The following is a 23584-nucleotide window of genomic DNA, read 5'->3' on the forward strand; positions in this document are numbered from 1 at the left end:
TTTTTCATGTACACTGTATAGAGGCTTGATGTCAGGCAAATAATGTCAAGCTTAGCTATCATTGCAGGTAATACTTGAATCCTAAAATGATTACGCCAGATAATTCACATTTCTTTAGCTTATCACGATGCAAAATTCTAGAATCCGCAGCTGATTATAGCAGAGCATACTATTTTCATGGTCTTCATGTGAAAATCAGGATTCTAGATAAACTTTAGTTCTACAATGTTTGATATAAAATTAAGCTCAAACATTTCTATTGTAATGAGTCTGTCTGTGTTTCTGTCCTGTTTCTGTCTGCTGTCTTTTCCTGTGGTTAATTGTTTGCTCCGCCCACTCTTTGGTTTCCATGGACATTAATTGTACTCCTTCTCTCCTTCAGGTGTCTTGTCTTTGTCTCTAATTGGTTCTGCTCTGTGATTGGTTCTTGTCTGTTATTTATACTCTGTGTGTTCACTTCCCTTTTGTTGGTCGTTATTGCATTGTGCTTGTATGTATGTTGTGGATGTTCCGGTCTCCTGTCTGCTCTGTATTCTACTCTGTTTTGCCTGCCTGTTTGTTTGCGTCCTGACGGCTCTTCGTAGCTGTCGGTGGGCCGCGGTCCACATCTCCCCGCTCCGACGAAACCAGTCATCGACGGCCGGTAGGTCGGTGGGCGTGTCGGACCATGGGAATAAGGGAGGCTGGAAGCCGAGGACGCACTGAAAGGGTGTCAGGCCAGTGGCTGGTTTGAGAAGAGAGTTCTGGGCATATTCGGCCCACATCAGGTACCGGCTCCACTCGTTCTGATTGTGGTGGCAATACGTTCGGAGAAAGCGGATGATTTCCTGGTTGAGGCGTTCCGTCTGACCATTGGACTGTGGGTGGTATCCTGAAGTGAGACTGATGTTAATGTTTAGCCGCCTGAAGAAGGCTTTCCAGACCCGTGAGGTGAACTGAGGGCCTCTGTCCGAGACGATGTCTTCTGGAAGACCATAAAAGCGGAAAACGTGGTTACAGAGCATCTCCGCGGTTTCGAAGGCGGAGGGAAGTGAACACACAGAGTATAAATAACAGACAAGAACCAATCACAGAGCAGAACCAATTAGAGACAAAGACAAGACACCTGAAGGAGAGAAGGAGTACAATTAATGTCCATGGAAACCAAAGAGTGGGTGGAGCAAACAATTAACCACAGGAAAAGACAGCAGACAGAAACAGGACAGAAACACAGACAGACTCATTACATCTATAGACCGCAAGCTATGAACTGATCCAGGCTGCATTTTAGAGGAGAATCGTAGAACCCCAATCTGATCATTATAGCAAATTACAAATTCCGTTGCTGATAATGCTGTAACATTTTAGAATTCTTTTACTATTAGGGCACAGAATTCTAAAATCCTCAGCTGATTATGAAAGAGAGTGCTAGAGTCTTCAGCTGTTCGTGGCGTGTAATTCTTGCTGATAATAGCAGAGAATTCTAGAATCCTCAGCTGTTTCAGCACAACTGATGACACTAGCTGGGATGTTTCACTGGGAAATCACACCCTTAGCTAGCAGGAGTTTTGATTTATCTGTGTAGCCCAGTCTCACAAGCACTAACACTTTAAATGAACTGCACTGCAGGGTGTTGTATTTTGATAAACACAATTATCATTGCTATTCATGAGACAAACTACAACCACGAACAAACATGTTTTCTCAGCCTGCAGTGCTGCCAGTCACAAACAGCCCTCCAAATGCAAAGTATGACAACAGAATTATCAGCCTTCACTGAAGTTCAAATACTCATCCCACACATTGTGTATATAAGTGTTTTCATGAATGCACAGAGTGTCTGAGACGACAAAGCATCGTAGCGGCTGGTTTTCAGGCCCGAACACAAATGAATACTTCTAAAAACATATCCTGTATATCCTAAGCATCTAGTGGCCTCAAAGCAAAAATGACATGCTAATTACTTAGGGACAGTTTTTAAAACAGTGAGACACAGTGATGGCCATTCCTTTTGACTTTCGTCCATTTGTGATGATATTTAATTTATTTTAAACCTGAAAAGTGTATAATCAGTAGTACTGTGACATGGGTAAATCATTTAAGCAACCACCAAAGAATTACAACTGGAGATCTCCTTCACAGGTTGTCTTTAATTGGTGCATTTATCAAAAATGCCGTTATCAGACAGAGTTTACATGCTGTTTTTGCACACTTTTTTGCTCTTTGCACATGCTGTCTCACATTTCAGTCATTTGCTGTTCACAATCCTTTAGAATATCTCAGGCAACTGCTGCTATAATACTGTGTTCATTCCAGTATTTCTGCACACGCAATATTGTTGAACATACAGTATTTACACTGGTCAGCGCTGTTTATGTGTATTGTCTTTTGTGTATTGTCTTGTATTTTTTGTTTGCACTGTCTTTTGTCCTGCACTGTCTTTCTGTCTTCTCGTCTTTTGTCCTGCACTGTCTTTCTGTCTTCTCGTCTTTTGTCTCACACTGTTTGCACCAGGTTGCACAGCTGCACTTTATGTGGCTAGGAGTTACTTAGTAAGTCCTTAGCTCTGTCTTTGTTTTATGTAGCACAATGATCCTGGAGAAACGTTGTCTCATGTCACTGTGTACTGCATCAGCTATATACAGTATGGTTGAAATGACAATAAAAGCTTCTTGACTTGACTTGACTTGATTTGTGTTCAACTAGAATTTTTTTTTGTATTGACTATGAGATACTATGTCACGTTTGTCACAACTAAATGTTTATATGCTGAGATGTTTATACTTGATTTAACACATATTTAATTGGAGCATGACATATTTGTGGACACAATGGACAATATGTAAAAACTATGGCTTTAGCAATTTAATTCATGGCCTCTCCTTAAACCAACATGTCATGTCAGGACCTTTGTCGTTTTCCAGGCATAAAGTATGGAACATTAATTATATTGGTGTTGCCTGATATCACTTTTATTGCAAAGGAGAGGCAGAAAAAGAGAGCGCAGAAACAGGTAGATCAGGAGCTGAGTCCTTGGCTTAACTGCAGAAAGTGCTGACACAGGATGCCACCAGTGAACTGTCTATCAGTCTGCTTGGATTGCAACTGAGATAGACTAGCTTTCGCTCTGTAATGATTCTGAGTAAAAGTGGCACACTTGCAAGATAAAGCTCTGAAATTTTCTCCACTATGCTGGAGTGACTGATTTCAGATTCCAGACTTCATTACAGCTCCAAGGACACTCTCACAGCCAGGCCCATACCTTACAACCAAAAGATCCATCTCCACCCCACAGAGCCCCGTTCCTCCAGTTGACAGGCCATGCAGGAAGGCAAACAGAGGGCATGAAACTGCATAAAATTAATGTCTCATTGCCTATTTTATTTGGTGGCATATGTGTGCAGCAAACATGCAGGTGGTTGTATTATTATTGATGGTGTTAGCAACAACTGTGCAAAACTGTTGGTTATTCATATTTTGCTCTGACCAAAAAGATTAAACCTAACTATGTTTCTAATTCTGTATTTTCCCTCCTTATTATCTGTGTTTTTGATGAACTGATGTTAAAATGCAATCAGTGCTTTTAAGAAAACAGACATAACAAATCTTCATCTCCAGACCAATGGGGTCAGATTTTTGGGGTCTCATCCACTTTGTGGACTGGTGCCAACGGAGCAGCCTCCAGTTAAATGCGGGGAAAACTGAAGAAAACTGGGGGTGGATTTCCGTAAGCACAAACAAACTTCATTACACCAAGTGATCATTCAGGGAAAGGACATTGTGAGAGTGGACTCTTACAAATACCTGGGTGTTTATCTGGACAGACAATACTGAGGCAGAGCAGACTCTTTCTGCTGAGGAGACTAAGGTCTTTTTGGAGGGCAGGGAGAGCTACTGAAGACCTTTTTTGACTCTGTGGTGGCCTTAGTCATATTCTATGGTGTGGTATGCTGGTGCAGCAGCATCTCTACTGCAGAAAGGAAGAGACTGGACAAGCTGACCAGGAAGGCCAGCTCAGTCCTGGGGATTTTCCTCTGGACACTGTACAGGAGTTGGGAGAAAGGAGGATGGTAGCAAAACTATCATCATTGCTGGAGAACGACTCTCACACCCTGTACGAAACGGTTTCATCTCTGAGCAGCTCCTTCAGTGACAGACTGTTACATCCTAAGTGTCTGAAGGTACAGACGGTCTTTTCACCCTGCTGCTATTAGACTTTACAATTAAAGCTGCTCCCAGTGAACCAGTCACCATAATTACACACTAGATTACTGTTTAACTGTAATAATAACAATAACAATAACAATGTATTTAAACAACACATGTGCAATGACAGAAATTTTGAAAAACGTGCAATATTACCTGTGTGCAATATGTCTGTTAGCGTAACTACTTACTTGTGTTGTGTATATACTGTATATTATATTGTTTTTAATTTATATATATATATATATATATATATATATATATATATATATATATATATATATATATATATATGTGTGTGTGTGTGTGTATATATATATATATATATATATATATATATATATATATACACATATATATATACACATATATATATATATATATATATATGTGTATATATATATATGTATATATATATATATAAAAAATTAAAAACAATATAATATACAGTATATACACAACACAAGTAAGTGTAAATTTCTTTCTCTTTGCTGCTGTAACAGAGAAATGTCCCCATTGTGGGACGAATAAAGGTATATCTTATCTCTTAAACATTTAAAATCTCAATTATTATTAATTTTTACAAGAAATACATACTTCAGTTTGAAAGCAATTAGGCAAGCCTGGTTCAAAGTGTTTGCCATTTCTCTCTGTGTGCAAATTCAATGCAAACATCTTAAGCAAAGAGGCCACAGTGGCCACGCCCACAAGAGTTCACTATGTAATAAAGTGTATAAATATAAACATATAAATAAACAAACCGCACGTCAGCTATATAGTTTTTTCAACACCACGCAGCATGAAGTCGGTTCTGACGCAGACAATTATTTATTATAATTTTTCCCCCCTTTTCGTAGGTTTTTCCTTTCTTTTCATTGCTATTGGCTCAAGGCAGGAAGCTGCTTGTAAGTTTTGAAACTGCGGAAACGCGTCCAGAGAAAAGTTCAGCGCGTGCACAGGAAGGTGTGACGTGGAAAAAAAATACACGCAACCTGGAAAAACCCGAGCGCGCGCTTGCAATCCAGGAATATTTGACCCTTTAAGAAGAGACGTTTGTTTCAAGCCATGGGTAAGACTTGTGCATGCTTCTTCACCTGTGTCTGATTCTTATCTACTAAGTGAAATATCGTAGTGCATCCAGTCTAGGTCATGGGTGACGTGAACGACTTCCGTGCTGTAACTCGCAGCAGAAGGCGCGCGACTATCACCAGCGCTAAAGGTGAGCTCGTGCGACGTCCGAATGGCGCGAGCTCACCTGATACGAACAGTCCCACGTGGATTCCACCTAAACACAAGGGACACGACGCACAGACGTTGGTTTTACCCGAGGAGAAGAGAAAAGTTAGTCGGAACGATAACCTGAGGTGAAAAACTGCTTATTCTGGAGATATTCAAAGTCTCTACCAACTGTTTTAGTTTACCATAATGTTTGGTATCATATACTTTTTACAAATGTAGCCCATGTTTCGTGTTCATTTGGGTGTGACCGTATAATAAAGCAGCTTACTTCACAAATCACTAAAAAACAAGTTCATTTGTAACCCATTGCATGTCTTAGAGCACTCAGATTAGTGTCCTTGCACTGTGGTGTTTCAAATAAAACTTCAGTACAAGGATTAGTGGTGCCTCGTTCACAGAATCTCACTTTATTACCACAGAAATCACCCCTTCATGTGGTCCACATTACAGAACAGGTTCAGCTGCTTGATTACATTGATTGCTTCACGTCTGTTCGTACAGTTGCCACAGGTTGCAAGAGTCGATGCTGAGTTCCGCAAGCAGTTTCAAAAATTACAGAGGAATCCTGAACTGGTGTGTTGTCATGCTGGTGAGTTTGTTGTTTTTTTTTTTGTTCGTTTTGCCATGCAGACACAAGACAAATTGTACCTGTAGCCTGATGGTTGTGTAACCTGTATGAGTAAAACAAAAGACATCAATCTACACCATCTCCTTTTTCTTGTTCTAACAACGTCAAATCATGTATCATACACGACTCACTGTGTACCTTGTTTAAGTGAGTTTATAATCCTTGAACAGAGCCTAGGCTTCTTCAGAAGTCTTCAGAAGACCATACCATAAAGGAAATAAGCTCCTGTCAAATAAATCGTGCAAATAAATCGTGCAAATAAATTACCCATCTCAGTTTCATTACAAAAATTGCTGGTGAACATCGAGTTAATGATAGATTGGTTGAAGTTTCTTTTCGGACAGCACCAGTCAAAACATTATGTGGCTAAAACCATGGACACCTGACCATCATACCCATATGTGGTTCTTCCCCACAAAGTGTTTCTACATAGTTGAAAGTGCACAGTTGTATCGTGTGTCTTTGAATCCTTTAGCATTACAGTTTCCCTTCTTTGGAGTAGATGGTTGGAGTAGAAGAACTTGAGTGTCTTGCATAGAGGGGCTTGACCTCAACCCCACTGAACACCTTTGGGGGAACTGAAGCACTGACTGCACCACAGGAATCACTCAATATCATTGACTGACTTTAATGCTGCCCTGTTGCCTGAATGAAATCCTCACAGCCAGAGTAGATATACATATAAAACAGCAAATGAGGACTAAATCTGAAAGGGGCTGCTCAGTGCACACATATGGATGCCACAAAACCTTCAATCATATAGTATATAAGATAGTTATATGGGTGCTAAGGCAACCCAAGCAGGTATTTACATCAAGTATCTGTGTAGGTTTCTTCCAACTGTTCTGGTTTCCTCCAACCTCTCAAAAACATGTTGTTAGCTGGACTGGCTATGCAAAACTGTGCCCAGGTGTTAATGAGTGTATGAATGTGCACATAGGAACACATGAACCCTAGCACGTTCATGCATGTAGCTAATTAGGCAATAGCAGCACAAAGCATAAAATCATGCAGATACAGGTGAAGAGCTTTGGTTCATTTTTACATCAATTGATGTGTGATTTCTGGTACTTCAACCATGCCATGGTTGGTTGTGCCAGACAGGCTAGTTTAAGTATTTTACTAACATTTGATCTCCTGGGCTTCTCACATACAACAGTCTCTAGAGTTTTCACAGATTTGTGCCAGAAACAACAACAACAAAAAATCCAGCAGCAGTTTTGCTGGTAGGTAGGAATACCTTGTTAAGGAGAGAGCTCTGACCTTCACAACACTCTACAGCAGAGGCAGAAAATCATCTCAGAATACACAAGAAGCCAAACCTTGCCTACAACAGCAGAAGACCACCTGAGGTTCCTTAGCTTTCAGCCAAGAACAAGACTCTGAGACTACAATGGGCCAAGGCTCACCAGTACTGAACGACTGAAGATTTGAAAAGAGCTGACTGATGTTTTGTATGAATACTTACTGAAGTTCTTGAACTATACCGTATGCATTGTACTGTTCCTGACAGGCTGATTGGATAGTCCAGCTGTAACCTTGGACACATAAAAATACAATAAAGCAGAGTGTCACTGATATGTCTGTTATAATAGACACTATATACAGTAGCACCATGGATAATAGTGTAATGAGCTGCTTGTTGCAATGACCGTGAAGATATCCTGAAAGTTTTTTCTATAACATTGTAATGATTAGAAAGAATCACTTTGGCAATTCTGGCACATTACCATTCCCTGGATGAATTTAAAGTAGCTCAAAAACAAGTGATCGTGTTGAAGTATGTGGCATGGCACTCACTTGGCACTCGATGAATCATTGTTCTGCAGTGTGTTTGGGGGACACAGTTAGTGCCAAGTGGCACCTAAGAATAGATTTCCTGAAACGGCTCCTCATCATGAACCCAAGCTGAGGTTAGCTTGTTCATTCTCAGTTTCAAACACAGATGGATACATTTACATTTTACGTTTTATTCTGCCTTTGAGGGTTTCCAAGGTTACTACAGAGACATGGTTGGCTTTATATATTGTTGTATATGGCTTTATATATATATATATATATGTTGTTTTACTGCTCCATAGAATGAAAAACAAAAATGATAGCTTGATTTCAAAATGAATAAATGTTGACAATAATCCATTTTCTGTCTAGTAATGCTAACCGTGCTGTGAAATGATATTATTAGCTATGAATGGTATGATTAACTTAAGAGCAGTCACCTTATACAGTAGCTTCTGTCACTCTTTGTCTTTGTCTTACAGATCTTGAGCAATGCACGTCTGTTCTTGGAAAACCTTCTCAGGTTTGTAGACGTTACATACTGGCCCATATTTCATGATGATCGCTCAGTTAGCTTTCTTTACGAAAATACTTTTTGATATCAGGCTTGGCTCGTGCTATAGGCCAGTTTGAAATAAAGAACACTTGTTGTAGGAACCATATGTCCAAGACTTCACCTAACTATTAACTATAATGATTGGAATATTCGAGATGTTTAGGTTGCTTGGGTGCATGCACAGGACCAGCTCTGACTCGGTGGGACTGCTGAGCCCCATGCTGAGGGCACCATATGCTGCTATCATGTTGTACTCCACTGTAGGCAAGCAGTTACGTTCCAGCTGCCAGCTCTAGTCACAGCCATGCAAACACTTTCACATGCAAAACAAACATTTATGAGACACAGTTAGAGCAGATGTGCAGGTGAGACAGGTGGACATGTATTGTTTCAAACAAAAGATAGAAGCACATTATTACATTTACAGCTTTTGGTGACACCCTTCTCCAGAACGTTTTCAATATTTTCTCAATTTATACAACTAATCAGTTGAGGGTTTGCTCAGCAGCGGCAGCTTGATGGACGTGGGATTTGAACTTGGAACCTTCCAATCAGTAGTCCAACACCTTAAACACTAAGCTACTGCATCCCCACATAAAGGAACAATTGTGTCAGAAAAGGTTGTTAGATAAGGAGAATGCATAAACGTGAATATGTAGCTCATGTATTCAGTCATTTTGTCACCTTGGTAATCACTGTATACTGTTTTAAGGTATGGTGTACTAGTGGACCCCATTCAAGTGGTGTCGTTGTTCGTGAAGGACCCGTACAGTTGGCCGGCTGCATGCCTGGTCATTGGTATGTTTATCCTACACTTTTGCAAAGCATTTTTTTTTAGTTTATTTCATACTTGCAAACCTTTTGCTGTTTTGCCGATCTGACGTTGAAATTCAACATTTAAGTGATTTTGTGTAAATCCTATTAGTATTTTTTTGGGTGGGACTGTTAGGTAGGTGTTGCCAATGAGCATAACTTAGCGTTCAAGGTGATCTTTCTCTGCCATCTCCTCAGTGGTATCCTGTGGTCCAATCAAAAGTTTACTGACGTTTTTTTTCTTTCTCTCTGCGACATTTTAAAGAACATTTGCTTTCACAGCGGGAACGTCACAGTCGGTAAACTGCAATTAAGGCCATTTTTATGTTGCTTATATAACAGCACCTCACACCCTATGCTAACAAGCACGCATGCTAAAACTATTCCACGTGCTCTATTTAGTGATGCCCACAAAAAACGGAGCTTCAAAAATCACTTAACTTCAGTTGTCAAATCTTTCGAATATACAGTATTGTTAACTGTACAGATATAACTCTTATATTTCATGGTGGAAAATATGTCAACTCACTGACAGCTCAGGTTACTGAGAGCTAATTAATTCCACTTCAGATATTAATACAGTCTAGCTGTTAGCTACTTAGCTAGCATAGCTATGTTAATGATAAAGCTGCAGAGGAGTATTTTTCATCTGTCTGGAGTTTTCAGGTATGTTATTAAGCAGTTAAAAATGTGTTATATGTTTAAAATGCTTAAAGTCGGAGCATACGTTTAACAAGGAATGGCAGATTAAGCGTCTACATAAATAGGCAAAAATCTTCTCCGCTCCGTTTTGAGCGTTATAGTGAAATTTCTGAGCCGTGATTACTGCAGGCAGCAGTCAGACTTCCTGTCAGTCTCGAGTGAGCTGCTTTTTAGAGTACATGCTCGCTCAAAATATCTAACTGGGAGTGATTGAACGTTGGTTTCACATAGGAAAATCTTCATACTTTTTGTATTTAAGTCTTTAGTCTAGTACAAGCCAACAGCGTTAAAATTCAGCGTTAAAAATCAAAACTTTTGGAACTGTGTGTTTTATTTTTCCCCAAAATAAATTATTCTGTTTCAGTAATCTGTTTCAAAAGAAGTAATTCTTTTACTTGATGAAAGGTGCATGTTTTTCTGCTTATCTTTAGTCTTCTATGTCTCTGCTAAGCATACTTTCAGCTCCATCTCTGTGATGTTTTGTTTCATTGCCTGAGGTGTGTGCGTGTGTGTGTGTGTATCATAGCTGTCACTGGGTTAATTTTGAGGGCAAAAGGTTGACCCTGTTTTGATTGGTGACATACTAAACAGCTCCTTTGCTGCTGAGTGCTGCTGTATGTCAGATGCATATTAAATCATTTGGTGCATATATAATTAATTAATGGGTGTCTGCTGCTTAATTTTCCTTCTCTTTAAAAGTGCTTTAAATGTTAAGTTTTGCATTTTTGTTAGGAGATTCTTAGAGTATAAAATCCCTCTGTGCTTATTTGCACATGGATAAGGATCAAGTCTTGTAGTTGCAGAAATGGAAGATTGATAGAAGGTGGTTAATGGAAAAAAGAAAATTGATTGTAGGATTAAAAAAAGGCTGATTAGAGCTATAAAATACCAGGCACCATTTTTTTATACCATATCAATAATTCTCTTCATATTAACCCCTTAAATACCTTGGTTATTATTCATTTATTAATATTTAAGTTATTTAGTTATAAAAATTTTAAATATAAGTCATGCTATTGCAATTTTTTATTTATTTATTTATTTATTTTGTGTGTTTGCTTCTTTGTGTTTTGCAATGTCATTGGTTCATAATTCATCTCTTGTCTTCTTCCAGTTTCAAATGTGTTCATACTTGTGGCGCTGTACATAGAGAGGAAATTAGCTATCGTAAGTTTGCCAGCTTCAGACCCAAACCATTACAGATGTAAACATCATACAGATCATGGTCTAAAAATCTGTGGTTTTAATCTATCTGTTTTTAATTATAATGAAAGAATTTTAAAAAAAAAAAAGCAAATCTTTATTTTTCTTACTTTCATACAGGGAGCCTTCAGTGAGCAGATTGGCCTGATTATTCATATCATCAATCTGTCAGTAATCTTGTGCTTTCCAGTGGTCATTGTGCTCATGCTGCCATCTGTAACACCAGGTGAGGAATACACCATGGCTGCTTTCTCCCAGATATCCTCAAAGCATTGTAATTGCAAGAGTGTAGAATTGGTGATCAGCATTTGTAAAATCTCGCTGCTGCTAATTCATCACATATCCGTCTGCAAACAAAAACATGGCTCAAAATACTGATGGCATCATCATAGGAATGACACTTTAAAGAAGTTGTAATTAAAAAATTAAGACATTATCTACAGTCTGATCAAGTCTTACCATCTATATCATACCCAAATATTGCCTTATGTTAATTTTTGTGGTCTCATGAAGCTATCAAGACTTCACACAGCTTGTCTAGTATCTATTGGGTAGCATATTGCCTTATTTCCCTTGGTGTAAACCTTTTTTCTGGCATTGTGATTCTGCCTCATCTGTTTGCACAATGGGAGGTGCCAAAGGCACTCCATCTGTTGGGTTTGTGCCACACTCCACCCTTGTGTATGAGACAGTAAGGTCAGCGGTGAGGCCACTGGGGCTGCTATTGGCATTATAGCCGAGCCCAAGAGTCCCTGCATGGGCCATTTCCACCCGGCATATGGCTGCTATTGATAAAGCTGTGGTGGCCTACACACGTATCTTCAGTGCCAGGACTGTGTCATCAGGTTGCTTTTGGGCTTGTGTTATGACAATTTCACTTTTTTTTTTCTTTTTTTTTTTTTCCTGAATTGTCTGCTTGCACATCATTTGGGACATTAAGAATGTTGTGTGATTTGCATTTGCATTGCACCTCGGTAACAATTGCCCTTTTATTTTGACTTTTGTTTTTTGCTTTATGTGTGTTTTATATTCGTGCACATGTACATTTTCTCAAAATGGTCCTCTCTTCTCCCTTCCTCATTTGCTTTTGTACTCTTGGCTCTGTTTAGTTGGCGGTGCCTTTGCGCTGGCTGTCTACACTATCCTGTTTCTGAAGCTCTACTCTTATAAGGACGTGAACAGGTGGTGCAGGGAACGGATGCAGGCGAAGGCTCGCAGCCTGTCCAGATCACTGTCATGTGAGTACACTCACTATCCTCTAGGCAAGGAGAATCAACCTGCCATTCTTTCATACTGATTATGCTCACTGAATAGTTTACTTTATTCAAATCACTTCATTTAGTTTTATTTGTTTATTTATTTATTTATTTATTTGCCAAATTAATTTGACACAGTTATTGTTGATCTCACAATTTTCGTAGTACAGCACGCAACAGACGCTTTGTAAACAAAATATTGCTCCTAGAACTCCTTCAGTACAATGAACTGTATTTGGGCTGCGCCATTCTTGATAAATTAGGAATAGCAGGTTGTTGTTGTTTTTTTTTGCTTAGAATTGGGATCACGATTCTCAATCATGCTTCTTTGACTCTTATGTATATTTATTAAATTCTTATCTTACTGTAGCAGAGTGTGGTACCTGCATTTTGAATTACTTATTTAGTGGAAGGTCTGTACTACTGCAATTAAGAACTAAGAGCACAGTGTGGCCTTGCAGATCTATAAGGAAACCTGGATAAATAATGAGCCGTTGTTTCATTTCTTTTGCCGATAACAACTCGGCCGGTCGTGGATGAAATTCTTCTTGATAAATGTTCTCTATTTGTAATGTTGCACTCGTGAGTTTGGCGCAAGTCCACATGTGCAGCCATGATTCATTCACCCCATTCTTTCATTTTATATCATTAATTGCTTAGTAATCAGCACATAATATTAAGCATTTGTTTGTTCCCTCTTAATATTGACTTCCATTTTCAGCACTTTTTCTTTTTAAATTTCACTCTCAGCTTTTCATGTTGTTTCTCCTTTCTCTTCTTATTGCCTGCCCACATCTTCATCCCTGTATCATGTATTGAATGATCTGTCTCTTTAATTTCTGTCAGAAGATAGCCATGACCCAGTTTTTTTTTAGGATTTGTCTTCTGGTCTTGCAAGAAAATGCCAGTATTCTTAAGGAAATGTCAAAATCCTATTCACATAGATTCATGCTATTCAATAACCTACATGAAACGTTCTCTATAACCCCGTGGATTTTGAGAAGTACAAATTGACACATGGGCATATAGATTTCACAACTAACTAACTTCTAATCATATAAAGTTGGACCGATTCTTTGTTTGTTTCCTTTACTTATCTCCTACACCACCTACAGTATTGTAATTCACCCGCAGCAGAGTCAGAACAGCAGTATCAGGTAGTGGCGATGGTGATATTGATAGCAGTAGCCTATTACCATTGAGCCAGTGCTGCCTACATTACTTAAGGCTGGTTATGGTGTAAATGAACTCCTATCCATCCACTCATCTCTTGACTCGGCTTTCATATGCCAGGTCCATCAACACCATCTACCAGTGGAGAAACGTATGTGTCCTATCCTGGAAACCTCTCCCTGAAAGGTCAGTAATCCTGCTTTGACTTCATCCCCATTAAGACAAGATAAATGTACCATAGAGTCTAACTCCGAGGACACCTCATTCTCATAAATGTACTGTGCACCATTTATGTTTGGTTTAACCATAGATACAGAATACCTTGCAACACTTAGGGAATTATTTCCTTTGAGACGAACAAGAGAATTGGGTTAATGGCACTATACAGATTAAATGAACGCTGACCACATTTTCTTTTTACGTCCAGATATGTTTTATTTTGCTTTTGCTCCCACATTGTGCTATGAGCTGAATTTTCCTCGTTCTAAATCTGTACGGATGGGATTCCTGCTCAGGAGGTTGTTTGAGATGGTATGTGGCGGTGTCATTTTATTTACTTTTTTTCCCATTTCTGTAAAATTTACCATAATGCATTACTTGTATTGCCAATGTAACCATCTGTCTTACAGTTGCTGCTCACTCAGCTGCTAGTTGGCTTAACACAGCAGGTATGCCATATTATTTTGCTATCATTAGGGGAAACATTTTTGATCATAATTTCTCCTGGGATTTTTTTTTTTAATAAGCTTAATTTTTTTTTCTCTCGTGTTCATTTCTGTTGTTCTTCAGTGGATTGTACCAGTTATACAAAGTTCAATGAAGCCATTGCAGGTATTTTTATGTTGATCCACCATTCACTGTTTTCTGATCAGCAGCAGAATAGAACATAGAGATTTGGATTAACCCTCATTTCTTACACAGGAAATGGATTTCTCCAGAATGACTGAGCGCCTGCTCAGGCTAGCTGTAAGTAGCAGGTTTTTTTTTGTTAGTTGTGTCTTCCTGACTGCAGACATAGGTTTAAAATAAATGTTAATGTGGTTCAACAAACACAGACAGAAAAACATGAATCAGTGCAATTGTTTTTTGTCCTCTTTGAATATCAGGTCCCCAACCACTGTCTCTGGTTGATATTCTTTTACTGTTTTTTTCACTCGTCCATGAACTTTGTGGCTGAACTTATGAGATTTGGAGATCGGGAATTTTACAGAGACTGGTGGTATGCAAATATATCATTTAATACAAATGTTGTACAGTTTATGGAACCATCTTCTGTAGTGTTCCTGTTTAAATTGTTTTGTAATAACATTACAGATCTGCACTTTGACATCATTTCTTAGATCTTGCTTATTTTCTTTCCAGGAATGCAGAAACTGTAACTTATTTCTGGCAAAACTGGAACATCCCTGTCCATAAATGGTGCCTACGGTAAGATTTTCAAAGAAGTGTAGACAGCTGAAGAGTTAGCTGGATAAAACACAGTGCAGTGAAGCGTATCCAGACTGTAATGAAGAGACGTTATGATGTGATCCGTCTGGCACATTATGCATGCTTATTTACTGTGTTGAGTGACTGTTTATTCTCCCTCTCTCTTTGCTTCTTTTTTTTCCCAAAGACATTTTTACAAGCCCTTGCTGAAGAAGGGGGCCAGCAAGTTAGTGAGCCAATCAGCGGTTTTCTTTGCCTCAGCCTTTTTTCATGAGGTGAGATGTCCATAAATCAAACATTCTTTTAAATATTGAATAACAATCAGGTTATATTAAAATGAACAATTCATACAGGATTCTAACAGGCAAGAATATAATTCTGTGATCAACAGTAAAGTAAATACCTTTCAGAAACAGTATCTGAGCTATAAAATTTTATCTGGTTTCAGACAATAGAAATGACAGAATGAAATATTTGTATCATGTTTGTAAGAATGGAACTATATAAGTGTGTATGTATATATATATATATATATATATATATATATATATATATATATATATATATATATATATATATATATATATATATATATATATATATATATATGTATGTGTGTGTGTGTGTGTGTGTATAATATATATTATACACACACACACACATATACATATATATATATATATACACACACACACACACACACACACACACACACATATATATATATATATATATATATATATCTTCAAAGTTACAAAGTAACACAAATTAGAACCTGGGACAAATTAACAGTGTATAGATTTGTGATTAATCTTAAATCTCTGACTCGGTGAAGGCCACTTGTAAGGTATTGAGTAGGAGTGTAACAGTCAGATGGTTTGGACCATCGATTTGAAAGGCAATGATTCAAATTAATCAAGGCAAAAATCATAAATCCTTTATCTGCTGTGATTGATTATACATTATTATTGACAAAGCTGGTTGAATGAATTTTTTTTTTTTTAAATAAACTAGCAGATAGATGATTTGCCCAAAACACATAATCATTCCCAAATTAACTGTAGGCCTTCCCACAGATTTCAAACAAAATTAGTCACACCTCTATCAGAAGCTTCTTAAAATCATAATGTATAGCATTATAACAGATCCAGTGGTATCATCCACTATTCAAACTTCATCTTATGACTCAAAACCATTAGATCATATTGTGTTTTGTGTATTATATATATATGATCATTGCAGATTCAGTAGAATTGTTAGATATTTCATTAAAATTGTAAGAAGCCTGAGGTGTTCACCCCTAGTGTTGAGGTTGCAATAAAACATTTTTCGGTACTTGTGAAGGTTAGAGTATAGTTTTGTGGATGAGGAGCAATGTAAAGCAACACGATATCACCCTGCTGCTCTCTGCGATAAGCGCTTGCCTGAAAGAAACCGACAGGACAAAGGGCATTTAAGCTACAGGTGCATCCAGATATCACAGAGAACACCCAGGCCTGTTCAGAAAGTCACCTTTGGAGGAGTGTTTCTGAAGCCAGCTTTCTAAACTCAGACGAGTTAGAGTAGTTTGAGAACTTCCAGAGAACATCTGCGATAAGACTGTAAGCTTTGGTCTGATTTAGCACTGGAACATCAGAAATTTTTTAGGTTTTAGGTTATGTTCATGTCATTTGCATTTGGTCATTTGCAGTGTTTTTTGTGGGTGTGTGTGTGTGTGCAGTATCTGGTCAGTGTTCCTCTGAAGATGTTCAGACTGTGGGCATTCATGGGCATGATGGCTCAGGTAAAAATGATCAAAATGTACTAAGGTGTGTGTGTGTGTGTGTGTGTGTACGTTTTCAGCTGGTGTGACTAGCAAAGACGGTATATTTTTCCATATGTAATATATGTACTCTATTTTTAACTTGAAGAAATGTCTTTATTGCAGCTGCCATTGGCATGGTTTGTAGGGCGGTTTCTTAGGGGTAACTATGGAAATGCTGCCGTGTGGCTTTCTCTCATAATTGGCCAGCCAATAGCTGTTCTCATGTACGTCCATGACTACTACGTCATTCACCACCTGGAGGAAGCAGCAGAACCAGCAACTCTCTAAGCTGCAGACTGCGCACTGCTCCCGAAACTGTCTCACTGCCGTCCAACTTACACCTCCAGTTATCACGCCTTCCTCAAAGAAAAGGATCTTCACAGGCATCAAACAAATTCACTGGAATTTATTTCGAACAAATGCCTTGACAGTTATGTGATGCCTTCCTGAGACGTTAGTGCTTGAATTCAGCAGATGTCTTTCACAATTGTAGGCTTAGAATGGACAGATAGGATTTTTAAAAATGTTTTATATTGATATTACTTTACTGATCAAATATAGCAAATGGATCACAGCTAGAGCATTTAAAAGATAATATGAACAAATGTATGTAATTTTTAAGGGTATTATGATATTTGATGTCATTTTAGATCATTTTTTAATAGGATCCACAACATTTTATGTATGAATTGTTAACTTTGACATTCATTTTGCATGAAAAGTACATTTGTAGACTGTTAATGTTTAATATAGTATAGTACAATGTTTGTTTTTCAGTGTGTTCTGGTTTACTCTAAGCTCCTGGGTGTATACTGGAGACGTAATTGTGTAAAATCAGGGAGTGCCACCTACTGGTGTCTTGTAAATCATAAAGTGTATGAATGAAACTCTTAGGCCATGTAATTATACCTTCATGTGGAGACATTCATCAAACATAATTATATTCCATAGAATAGCAGATACAGTGTAATCTCCGACTGTGATATTTTCTGCAGATTTTGTCCTTTTGGAGCCATTTGTTTTCAAGATGATGAGGGTGCCAGGTCCCTCCAATCAGTACAAGTTGGTGATAAATGGCTTTGGAGATAAGTTGTATAATAGCTTGAGGTAGTACTGTATAAATATCCTATCTCCAACACTGAGATGCAGGCATGATTTCACACAACGCTATCTTAAAGGTTGATTGCACGTTAAAACACTATGGCCTGTTTAAAACACTGCCTGACACACGGTACTGGAAGAATGATTACAATGCAGGGAATCAATGCCATTGATGCAGAGATGCAGTTTATCTATTTTTACCAGTAGTTCTGTTCTCTAGTCTGTATCAAGTTTGTTGTAAATCTTTAGTTTTGTAACTTTTGGAATTGCCTGCCATCTACTGTTTGAGTTGAGTAGAAAAAAATTAGTTTTATGATTGAACATTGTTTGCTTAATTTTAAATACAAATATTGTTAATATTGTTTCTAATTCCTTTGTGTATTGACTTTTTGTACTTTTTGGGCATTGGCATGAAGTTTAACAGAGAAATAAAGTCATAATGGAGATTGGGGTATAATGTAAATAGAGTCTGCATGCTTTGTCAAGGAAAGCCTACTAATAATTTTCAGTATAAGCAAATGTTACTATAAATGAACCAGACTTTATCCTAGACCAAACTTTACCTTAGACCCCTCCTTAACCTAGCCCAACACAAACCACAGGAATGCAGTAATACTACCATCAGCCCTATTCATACATAACCACTGATCCTAGCCTGGGCCAAAGCAAGTTGTAGTAACACTAGCCCAGCCTGTGCCAATCTATAGGAAAATGGTAATGCCACCTGAACCTAGGCTAAAAAACTCTAACCCTATCCGAAACCTAACCGTATGAGCAAACTTTACAATAGGCTAGCATAACCAGGGCCAAAGACTTATTCATTTAATGCAAGTCTGAACATACTGTACAGACCTACTATTCAGACACTACAATTCACACTGCATTACAGTAAAGAAGTGTACAATCCATATAACAGCTGTTTCTTTTGAATTCAGTGCTAAAATTAGGGTCACATGGTGCATTAAAAATCATTTAAAAAATTTCCACTGCACACATCAAGAATGCTGAACCATGAAACAATTATTTCTGTGCTTTTGCACTGGTATAGGAAATCTAACATGTAACCATGTCTTTGTATCCGGTTATCTTATTATTAAAACACTCATTATCACTGTACACCCATTAGGAGCATTATACAAATACTGGTTAGGGACTCCCTTCATTCTCCTGCAGATTATTTGGGTGCACTTTCATATTGTAAATCTCTCATTCTGCCACATCCCAAAGGTGTTCCACTGGATTCAGATCCGGTGTCAGGAAGGACACAGGAACACTGAAGTCACTGTCATGTTCATGAAACCAGTTTGTAGGTAGTCAATTAAAGACGGGTTAAATTGTGCAACATGGCTAGCAAATACAGTAATACTCAAATACACTGTGTCATTGATTGGCATTAACAGGCCCAAAGAAATCCAAGAAAACATTCCCCACACCATTACACATCCTTCACCACCATATATGAGCTTTAGAAGTTATGGAGATTCATCGGGTCAGACCACGTTTTTCCAGCCTTCAACTGTCTTAGTTTAGGTGAGTCTGTGCCCACTGCATCCTCAGCTTTCTATACTTGGCTGACAGAAGTAAAACTTGATGTGGTCTTCTGCTATTGTAGCCCAGCTGTCTCATGGTCTGACATTCCAGTGTTGTTCATTCTGAGATAATTTTCTGCTCATCACAATTGTACAGAGTGCTTATCTGTATATCTGAGTTATTGTATCTTTTCTGTCAGCTTGAACCAGTCTGAATATTTTCTTCTGTACTCTCTCATCGACAAGGTGGTTTCTATCCGAACATCTGCAGCTCACTAGATGTTTTTTCTTTATTGCACTATTCTGAGTAAACTCTAGAGTCTGTTGCATAAAAATCCCAGCATATCAACATTTATAGAAATACTCAAAGCAGCCAGTCTGTCACCCCACACATTTTCCCCCATTCTGATGGTTGATGTGAACGTTATCTGAAGCTGCTAGCCTGTATCTGCATGATTTTATGCACTGCACTGCGCTGTTGCCAAGTGATTGGCTGATTAGATAATTGCATGAATGAATAGATGTTCAGGTGTTCTTAATAAAGTGCACAGTTAGTGTAGGCTACATGTTTCAGAATATTGCAGGAGTACTGTATGTTGAAGTATTTCTTGCTGGAGATTAAGCCATGTACCCACCACAGAAATAGAAGAAGAATAAAAATGGCATCACTTCGACCTTAGCTCAATCTTAACTTGTTCTGAAGAGTTTTTGTGGCTGTTACAGGAAACTAATGAGTGTCCGTTCTTTCTACATTGCCTTTGAAAAATATCTCTGTTAAGGTGGTGGCTTGTGTTCCATTGCTTGGTCACTTTTCTGGATGACACTTTTAGCACCATAAAAGACACAGACACTTTTAGCACCACAAAGGTATTATTGCATATAGTGCATAAAAATGAGAGCTACAACAGATGCCCATTGGGGAAGGAAACATGCTGCTCCATGCTTGTTTTTTTTTTTTTCAGCAGACAGGAAAGTTAATGACAGGGTTGCATCTAATTAGGCAAATTTCAAAATAAATTGTAGTGATTAGGACTGGGTTTAATATTAAATTTAAATTCAGTTTAACAAAACTTAAGACAAAGTGTAAGGTATGTGTATAGGTGTGTATAGGACCATTTCTATTATTAATATTTTGCAAACAAAAAAAGGATTATGGAGTGTCTGTATATCAGAAATGTGTGTGCACCATATTGACCGTATTGTGTCCCATTTTCAGATGAACAATGCCCACTAACCATTTTTTGGGGCTAGATTAAATTCTTTAACATGCTTTTTGAGATGTAGTTCGGCTGGAAATGTTACTGCAACCTGGTAATCCTAGTTAATAATATACAGATTGGTGATAGGAAACACCCCTGATATATTAGATGCATTTGAACAAAGGTATGTCTGAAACCACTCCAAAAGAGCTGCTGTTAGACTGTATGCTGTGTGCGTGTGTGTGTGTGTGTGTGTGTGTGTGTGTGTGTGTGTGTGTGTGTGTGTGTGTGTGTGTGTGTGTGTGTGTGTGTGTGTGTGTGTGTGTGTGTGTGTGTGTGTGCCAATTTCAGGTTTCATTCAAAGATTCACTAGATATAGTAGCTTATAGCTAAGTGTACTAGCCTCTTGACTTTATTTTGCCTGGGGCTGTCATTATTAAAGTCACCCTGCACCAACATATTCTATGTTCATGAGCTGCTGCTGGTCTTGGTGAGAAGACAGACATCTTGAGATTTATATTAATTTTGCTTTAAATTTGTTTGTACATTGCTTGTAGATTTTACAACGCATTAATGAATAATCACTTAAAATTATGTACCTGACCATGAGAACCTAACGCACCCTTTAAATGTGACGTCCATGAATATTTATGTAATACATCCTTAACTCTATATTCCGATGGAGTTTCCAACTTACCTAAAAACTTTCCAAAAAGTTTCAGGTCTCTGCAATATGCAACTTTACCATCAGGACAAAGCAAAGAGTCCTTCTAGATGCTACACTTCTAAGCATCCCCTAAAAGTACATAGAAAAGAACTGTTCCAGGAATGAATAATAGTGTTTGAGCTAAAAGTCTATTAGCATTCTAAAATTAGATATGTTTTGAAACAAATGTCACATAGTAATGAACTTTATAGTCCTTTTCTAAAAAGCTCTTCTAAACATCCTGGGACACTCTTCTAAGCTTTTATCCCTTCCTGTACAACACTGAGGCAGACTGAATCCTGCACTCAGACTGAACAAAAGTCCCTGTAGCTGGAAAGTGTAAATTTCTAACTGCATTGCTTATTAACTGCTGGATTTAAAGTCTAGAATGATTCAGTTTGTGTTTAGCTGTGGCTCAACACAGGTTGTCTAAGTGGGTGTGAACAGAGGTCACGCACCTTGTTCCCATTTCCTTTAGCAGGTTTATTCACAGATTTGGGCCAAGGGCTCAGAGCTCTCCTCAGGAGACAGTGTCACCTGCCAGAGCTGAGTCTTTAGCCTCACATGGCTGATGAAAAGCAGAAGCTCAGTATATTGATTCTGCTAAAGCGAGTCAAGGAGATGGAGTAATTTTCCACTCTAAAAGTGGTACCAGGAAGTCTGCTTGTGTCATTTTGTAGATTTCCATTCCTAAGAGGAAATGTTGTATTTGCGTGGCGGTGGATTCTTTGGCATTCAGTGTAAAAACAGTGCTTCTCAAAGTAGCCTCTGTGATTTTTATTTATTTTATTTCTTTCTTTTGGCAAATGTAAGAAATCACAATTCACCATGAAATACTGCATAAGGTATATTATATCTATTCTTGCATTTTTATAGCTATTAGCTTGTTTCACTAATCACTTCAACTGTGTTTAATCCAAACCTCAAGAACTAAAAAACGAAAAGTCCCTTAAATAATATCAGCTTGGTCGTAATGTGTTCTGTCAACACAGAGATTAGTAATAAAAAGCTTTAAACAGTCAAAAGAGTGTACACACTCTTTATGTAATAAGCCTTAATACTTGAACAGCTGGATGATGTTCATGTGTTGAAAACAGTCTACAGACTGTGTGGAATTTAAAGGAGGTGCTGACTGCAGGTTTTTTGGGGGAGATTATTTGAAATCTTGAGTTTTTTCTGAGTTATTGATAGTACTAGTGATCTTAGTGATTTGTGTTTCTGCATCAGCAGATGATATCCTGTCTCCGTTGATCTGTGTATTTATCAGGTTACATGATAAAAAAAATCTTTGCATGGTGCTTTGCTTAAATGCTTTCATAAACATTTCAGGAATCCATGATGTAGGAATTAATGTTCGAGATTATTCAAAGTTTGTGGAATTGCATGTACAGACTGTATTTTAAAATCGTAGTCTAGGAGCAAGTGTTTTTTGTCAGTGTGACGTTTTATTTTACACACTCTGTTGGCATATTTGAATCCCTGTTATTTGTAGGATTTGCTAGTAGCCCAGCTTGTGGATATAAGACAGAGAAACGGTATTTTATCGGATTTTGAGTAAGACAGATGTGAGACAGACTTTACTATAACCAAACAACCGCCTGGATCTCAAGCATCTAAAGCTATGTTGTGGTGTAAATTCTTATTCAAACATGCCAAAGAAGCGGAGGTGAAAAAGTCAAATTTCATATCAAGTCTCCAATACAAGCAATACGTGATTCTAAGACTGTCATCAACACTGTATAGAGAATGAACAGTTTGAGGTATTTTGGACATTTCTGTATTATATTAATTGATTTATTAAAGTCACAGCCACATGACTGGCTGATTCAAGAACTACATGAATGTACAGGTATATAGGTTTTCTTAATAAACTGGATGGTGACTATGTATTTGTCTGGCACCAACAGTTATTAGTAAAAATATAGATTTATTTAAATCTAACAGTATTTTGTTTTTCTCAATCTATGTTCCATTTATTTCTATTTTATTTATATAATTAGATTTTTTAAAACTTAAATTTAAGATTGTCTTAGATTGTTGTTAATGGTATTGCAAACATTGGCATTTTATATTTACATTTTATTTATTGTGAAGCACTTTTATGTATGAAGCTGATATATAAATAAATAAATAAATAAATAAATAAATAAATAAATAAATAAAGTGATTTGTTTCCACTAGACAATGATATTCCTTTATGATTATGTCACACAGAATAAACTGCATTTAAACATATCACATCTTGCTGGCTTTGCAAAGAATTGCTCAGGTGCATTTCTAATG

At 37.7% G+C, this 23584-nt stretch overlaps 1 protein-coding gene across 2 annotated transcripts; it reads left to right on the forward strand.

Moving 5' to 3' along the window:
* Nucleotides 1-5100: 5100 nt before the first annotated feature.
* On the forward strand, nucleotides 5101-18330 carry dgat1b (diacylglycerol O-acyltransferase 1b). 2 transcript variants are annotated; one of them, XM_060870324.1, is made up of 18 exons: nucleotides 5101-5254; nucleotides 5327-5549; nucleotides 5926-6013; nucleotides 8314-8354; nucleotides 9100-9185; nucleotides 11017-11069; nucleotides 11226-11331; nucleotides 12215-12343; nucleotides 13655-13720; nucleotides 13962-14065; nucleotides 14164-14202; nucleotides 14324-14365; nucleotides 14456-14500; nucleotides 14641-14753; nucleotides 14897-14962; nucleotides 15150-15237; nucleotides 16683-16745; nucleotides 16890-18330. In XM_060870324.1, the coding sequence occupies exons 2-18, from the start codon at nucleotides 5335-5337 to the stop codon at nucleotides 17052-17054; spliced, it is 1509 nt and encodes a 502-aa protein (XP_060726307.1). In that variant the 5' UTR covers nucleotides 5101-5254; nucleotides 5327-5334; the 3' UTR covers nucleotides 17055-18330. The 2 variants fall into 2 exon arrangements, with proteins under 2 accessions (XP_060726307.1, XP_060726308.1); XM_060870325.1 differs by having other exon boundaries at nucleotides 5130-5254; nucleotides 5318-5549.
* The last annotated feature ends 5254 nt before the right edge of the window (nucleotides 18331-23584 follow it).

This window comes from Tachysurus vachellii, chromosome 5 (genome assembly GCF_030014155.1).
Source record: "Tachysurus vachellii isolate PV-2020 chromosome 5, HZAU_Pvac_v1, whole genome shotgun sequence".
Taxonomy (NCBI): domain Eukaryota; kingdom Metazoa; phylum Chordata; class Actinopteri; order Siluriformes; family Bagridae; genus Tachysurus; species Tachysurus vachellii.